At 47.9% G+C, this 6,440-nt stretch overlaps 1 protein-coding gene across 1 annotated transcript; it reads left to right on the top strand.

The window, feature by feature from the left end:
• Positions 1–548: 548 nt before the first annotated feature.
• ZCCHC9 (zinc finger CCHC-type containing 9) lies at positions 549–6,240 on the top strand. The gene is made up of 5 exons (XM_057383681.1): positions 549–916; positions 2,419–2,569; positions 2,791–2,883; positions 3,776–3,844; positions 5,192–6,240. Exons 1-5 carry the CDS (start codon positions 647–649, stop codon positions 5,305–5,307), a joined length of 699 nt encoding a protein of 232 aa, XP_057239664.1. The 5' UTR covers positions 549–646; the 3' UTR covers positions 5,308–6,240.
• The last annotated feature ends 200 nt before the right edge of the window (positions 6,241–6,440 follow it).

The following is a 6,440-nucleotide window of genomic DNA, read 5'->3' as shown; positions in this document are numbered from 1 at the left end:
GAAACCCCCCTTCTATCATAAATTGCCTCCCCCCACCCTTTCAGTTTATATTTCTGTGTCTCTGCTCTGGTAGTTTATTTACACAGTCATAGATAAGTCAATCAAAGGAATTCCTATGGAAACCCTTCCTGTTGTTTCTTATCTCCCAGCATCAGCCTTATCTCACCCCAGAGATCAGAGACAGAGTCTGTTTGTAAAGACATTCCCTTCTCCTTTCAAAAGGAAAGACGGAGTGGGACTGGGGACAGGGGATGGAGGGACAGGACACAGGGAATGAATGGGGTCACACTGCCAGATGGATGGGATATTGGGCAGGAATTGTTCCCTGGGAGGGTGAGGAAAGGGCTGGGATGGAATTTGCTGGATCCTTTTGAGTGCCCAAGGCCAGGGGAGGTGTGAGGCGGGGGACCCTCATCCCCCTCAGGCGGCGCCTCCTCAGGGATCTCCATTCATCCCCTCCTTCCCCTCAGCGCCGCTCCCACACCCTCCGCCTCCCCTCAGCTTCCCCTCCCTCCTTCCCTCCCGCTCCTCCTCTTCCTCTTCCCGTCCGTCATCACCGTGCGCGGCCGTGTGCTGGTGTCCGTGTCCGTGTCCGTGTCCAGTGTCCAGTTGTCCAGTTGTCCAGTTGTCCAGTGTCCGTGTCCCCATGACCCGCTGGGCTCGCCGCGCCGCCCCGCCCGGGACCCGCGCTCTGACCGCCACTCCCTGGGAGCAGCTGGCGCCCAGCGCGGAGCAGCCGGAGCCGGGAGCCAAAAGGAGGAGGAGGAAGAAAAAGGAATACGAGAACCAGGACGTGAACGGGTTCGCGGCACAGCAGCAGCRGCGGGAGGAGGAGGAGGAGGAGGAGGCGCGGAGGAAGGACAGGCGGCGGGAGGGTCGGAGGCTGAGGCGGCAGGAGAGGAAGAGGAGCGCCATGGTGAGGAAAAGCGGGGCTTTATCGGCGTGTTCGCTGAGTGTTTCACATGAAAACTGCCCACAATTAATTAAACTAGGCTGGTTGAGGCTCGGGGRATGCTGGGGACAGCGTCTGACTGCGAACGTGTGTGCAGAGTAATGTAATAATGAAAGCAATATACAGCCGAGCTCTAATTCCTAATGGGACCCTGTGGGGAGAGACAACAGGGTCAGCTCATCCCTCGAGTTACAATGGAGTCTTCCCAAACTTCGCCCCGTTCCTAGCTCACTTTTATTTACTGTTTTCACTATTTATTACTGTTTTCTTTACTGTTCGGTGGAGATTCAGAGAGTTCTGTGGGACATTTCGGTGAGGGCAGGTCATACCTCACGAGTGGGTCACTCAGGATGGTTCCTGAGATAACGCTGTGGTGGRATGTGGTCAGTCCGAGGAGGGGATTTCACCACAGCTGCTGATCCAACAGAACCTCCTCCTTTATCTCCCTTGGCTTTCAGCTGCTGCCAGTGGCTGGGGACCACCGGGTTCCAGACTCTGCAAGGATTTTGGCAGAGCTGTGGGGTCTCTGCTCTGCTCCACTCTCCCCTTAGCCCCACTTGGATTGTGGGGTGTGTGTGGGGTCCCATCCAGGGAGTACACATTGTTTTCCCCTATAATTTCCCTACTGGAATTTCCCCTTTTAACTCCCAGTCACTTTCCCCCAGCCTTGTTCAAACAAAGGCTGGATGTGAGTGGGGCAGAGGAAAGGAATTACCAGTAATTACCCTGCGGTCTGAGTTCCTGTGGGTCAGCTGTAGGACTGGGACTGCGTGAGTGCTGTTTCCTTGAGCAATTTTTTGCAGCAGGACCTGCAGGGCTGGGGCAGCTGTGCTGACAAATGTGACAGTCAAATGTGACACGTGTGACAGTCAAATGTCATGCTTTATCCATGCTGCCTTCCAGGGCCTGATGGGAGCCCACAGGAGAGAGGCAGAGAGACTGGGGACAAGGGATGGAGGGACAGGACACAGGGAATGGCTTCAAACTGCCAGAGGGATGGGATATTGGGAAGGAATTGTTCCCTGGAGGGTGGGGAGAGGTTGGGATGGAATTCCATCCCTGGATCCCTTTGAGTGCCCAAGGCCAGGCTGGACATTGGGGCTGGGAGCAGCCTGGGACAGTGGGAGCTGTCCCTGCCATGGCAGGGGTGGCACTGGATGGGATTTAAGGTCCCTTCCAACCCAAACCATTGCATGGTTCCATGATGCAGGGCATGCATGTGTCCATGAGTGAATATCCCAAACTGTGTTGCTGGTAAAAGGAGAAAATTGTCCATAATAATGTGGGTTTGTGCCCATAATAAAGGCACCGAGCACTCATGGTTGTTTGGTGGCAGAGCACAGAGTCTCTTCCTGGCTGTCTTTCCCTGGGGGACAAAATTGTGTTTGCTCTTTATCCCCTGTGAGGCTGGCATTTGCAGGTCTTTGAGCGCCATTCACAGAATTTCTGCATTTTTCTCTCCCAAGGTGTGTTTCCACTGCAGAGAACCTGGCCATGGCGTGGCTGATTGTCCTGCAGTGCTGGAGAGCCAGGACATGGGGACRGGGATCTGCTACCGCTGTGGATCCACGGAGCACGACATCGGCAAATGCAGAGCCAAGGTGGATCCAGCTGCTGGTGGGTCGCAGGAATTTGTGGTGTTTTGGGGTGCTTGGGTCTAAATTGTCCTGACTGCTGAACCTGAACTTTTGGGTGTTAGAAATATAACTTCCACAGTATGATAATAAGGAACCTAACAGAGTAATTTATAGCATAAAGTGATTAAAATATTGTCATTGCACAGCCTTTGACTTCACAAATGTTGTGGTGTGGATCATAAACCGTATGGGATTTTACAGGGCCATTTCCATATGCAAAATGTTTCATCTGTGGTGAGATGGGGCATCTGTCAAGGTCGTGTCCAGATAATCCCAAGGGGTTGTATGCTGAAGGTGAGTGTGCTGATTCACTAAATTTAGTAAAATTTCTGTGTCCTTCTTACCTGATAGAGAATTAAGTAACAGTGCAAGTGAATGAGAATGCGGCTAAAAGGAATTCCTGTGCATATTTTGGTAAAAGCAGAGTAATTTTTGGRAATTTGTCATGAATTAATTACCTGGGGATTTCTGTTTTAATTGTAAGCTTTGTGTTAAATGACAAGATGAGGTGTAAAGGATGAGAGTTTGTTTGTTCTTCAGTATGAGGAGATACACAAAGGAACAAAATCCTGTGTGAATTGCAGTCAGTGTGTAGCCACATGTACACGCACCAAAGTAGGTGGTAAAAACATTCTCACCCAGTACCTTAAGATTTGGTGAGGTGGCAAAACACAGGCTCTCACCAAAGGAAGGGTGTCTTCAGTCTGAATAAATGAGAAATGGGGTCTAAGTTTGAAGGTTTCACTTCTCCATTGGCTCTGTCTCCTGGTGTTTCYCAGCACACATGTGGCATCTTGGCAAATTCCAGAGGGTGATCTTGCAGYGCAGTTAAAGTGTTACAAAAATCACCTGGCTCTCAAATGTTTGGATTACAGGTAGAATTTCAGTTTCATATCTCAGTGCCTGCAGTGCTTACCTGCATCTCAGGAGGCCCTGACAATTTAAAAAGTTCTTTACAGTATGAATATCAGTAGAATTCAGCTTGTTTCTGCAAAAGAGAGCTTTCAGCAATTTAGAAATACTCAGTAATCAGTGGCTGAAATTTGTGGTGTGTGGTGCTGTACAAACAATGCAATCCCAAACAGCTCCATCCCTCACAGACCCAGGAAGGGTGTTTTGTTGGGTGTTTTTTGGGTGTTCAGTGTTTTTTGCGTCTCAGATCAGTAACAACTTTCTGTGTGAACAGGTGGGGGCTGCAAACTKTGTGGCTCTGTGGAGCACTTCAAAAAGGACTGCCCGGAGAAACAGAATGCAGGTGAGCTGCAGGGGAGTGTGGGGTGGAATTTGGGTCCAGCAGAGTTCACTTACTGCTCTACATGACTGTGACCAGGGAAAAGGGTTTGGGAAGAGAACTTGGAGATAGCAAAGGTGACCTTTTGTTGGGATACTCAGGGAGAGCGTGGGGGAGGCATTAAGTTGCAATGCAAAACTAAGATAATTCCTTTTTTAACACAAAGTTCATTTTGTGTGTTTCTGAAGGCAATATGAAATGATGTGTATTTTTTTTTTGGCCAGTATTTGTTCACAGTGTGGCAGCTGAACAACAGAACTGGCTGCTACTTTTTGCTGATTTCAGTGTGAAGTGGTGGAGTTGACCCGATGCCAGGTGCAGGCTGGGGGTGTGTGCATGCAGGTGTGTCAGTCACTCAGGACAGGGCACAGAGAAAATCTGTCTAGCTGGAATCACAGCAAATGAACTGCTTTCTTACATGCTCTTCAGCTTTCCATGTGGGTGGAAAAATTACATTAGACACCCCAAAACCCCACTGTGTTTCATAGCATCAAACAAGGGTTTGAAGAATGATCCTGTTACTGGGGTGCATTTTTCTACTTTGTTTCTATGGCACTTAGTAACAAGCCACGTTGGTGAAATTTATGGAAGGAGTATTTATGGAGGCAATAGAGACATTTTATGTTGCTGATCCTGTATTTATGATATTTTTAGGTCTGACACCATATGTAGGATTCTAGGTGTGTGCTGCTTTACCAGTTTAGAATAGGTGACAGTCAGTCTGAATTGGTATAAAAGAAGTTTRTGACACCAAAAGATTCTGAAATTTKCCCAAACTCATCTGCAGGTAGTTAAGCTRTGCGTGCCTGGGTGACTGATGCATTAGAAGCCTGTAATTAATTTTTTTCTACCTTTATCTGTTAGAGTATTCATTATGGATKTAAAGCTTAAGTGCTGTTTATTTTCCCATGGGACATCTTTCAAAACTATCACAGCTGGTTGAAAACAGTCAAATTAATTTGAGCTATTTGACACTATTGGCAAGAATTGTGATATTCACTGAAATCAGTTAGCCTTGTGCAGAGTRTTTTGAGGTACAGGAACACAGCTGAGAGCTGCCAAAGGAGTTGGGGCAGCACTGTTTCCAGTTCCCTCAGGTAGATTCTCAGGTAGATGGGGCATCCAGGAGCTGATCAGAGTGAAGATGGGGTGAGCTGTGTGCAGTTCTGGGGTGCTGGGTGTGGCAGCTGTGCCCGTGGGCAGGTGACACTGTGGGCAGGTGACACTGTGGGCAGGTGACACTGTGGGCAGGTGGCACTGTGGGCAGGTGGCACTGTGTGGCCCTGGCACGGCTGTGTTGTGTCCCTGCAGAGCAGGTGACAGTCGGGCGCTGGACCCCCGGCCTGAGCGCTGACCACGAGGATGTCACAGCCACGCCGGCGCTGCAGAGGACACAGCCCAAGGCACCCAAAGTCGTCACTTTCTGAAGGCCTGCTGGCTCTCAAACAGTTGTCCTGTGCTGCATCACTTCAGACTGCTGAGGACAGAGTGGATCCAGGAAATCAAGCAGACTGCAACAGAATTGGATTTTTGTCTCCACTCAGTTTCCCAGTTTGCCTCCCGGACTTGCCTGGCTGAAAAGCTGGGAACAACCGAAATACAGCAAGTGGCTACTTTATTAAGGAACTACGGGTGTTTTTTAAAGGTTCTTGTTGGATTCTGGTTTGGGTTTGCCTTCTCCTTTCATGAATTACAACTTTTTCCTCTGTGTGTTCTAGCTTGAGCAGTCTTGGGGTGAAGTTGCAGGTCAACTCTGTGGCCTGTSGAGCTTGGAGTGCAGTTCCTGACARTTGTGGTTKKGATTATCAGTCATTAACCTGATTGGTAATGCACATTGGGTTGTTTGAGTATCTGTTGAGTAACAGAAACAGAATCAYGCTCTTCCTCTGAAACCTGTGGTGAAACACCCCTGAAGAATTGCAGAGCAAGTGAGCTTTCTGAGTTGACTTACTTYTTTTCAGACACTCAGAAATGTTCARTGTTTTCATCCYTTGGTGAGTTGGGAGTATACTTTTCTTTGCATTACACCTGCCTKCTTCATGGCAGACTTATTATTTTTTAAATGGAGACTGCAGCCTTAGAAAAATGTGCATGTATTAAAAAGACAAATCAGGAAACCAGCTCAAAACAGAGTTCCTGCAGCCACCAGCATTGCTGGAGAAGTACATCCTGAGCTCCTCTCACATACTTTTCTTGCAGCAAAAAACAAACGTGGAGAATGAAAYTGTGTGGAGATGTTTTATATTTGTACAGGTTAATTATTTTTAATAAAATGCTGCTAAAGAATACAGTGGTTAGAGCTCTTATTTTAGGATTCCTGGTTCTGCTGTGGGACTGTGATACGGGGTGTATGTTCAGTTTGTATTAATCAGAGCACACATTTAAATGGGGAAGAGGAGTGGATGTGAATGAAACCAAGGATTAATTATGGAGTTTTAATTAACTATTGGATTAAAGCTCAAAGCTATCACTTTAATGTGGACATTTTGGCAACAAACRTTTATCGCAACTTAAGAAGTATTTCCCTTCCTATTCTACGAATTAAGTATATTGTTTTCAA

Source organism: Malurus melanocephalus, unplaced genomic scaffold (genome assembly GCF_030028575.1).
Source record: "Malurus melanocephalus ecotype Western Australia unplaced genomic scaffold, MMel_1.1 scaffold_651, whole genome shotgun sequence".
NCBI classification, from domain to species: domain Eukaryota; kingdom Metazoa; phylum Chordata; class Aves; order Passeriformes; family Maluridae; genus Malurus; species Malurus melanocephalus.
Note: the sequence above shows the minus strand (reverse complement) of the source record. Positions and strands in the feature narration are given on the sequence as shown.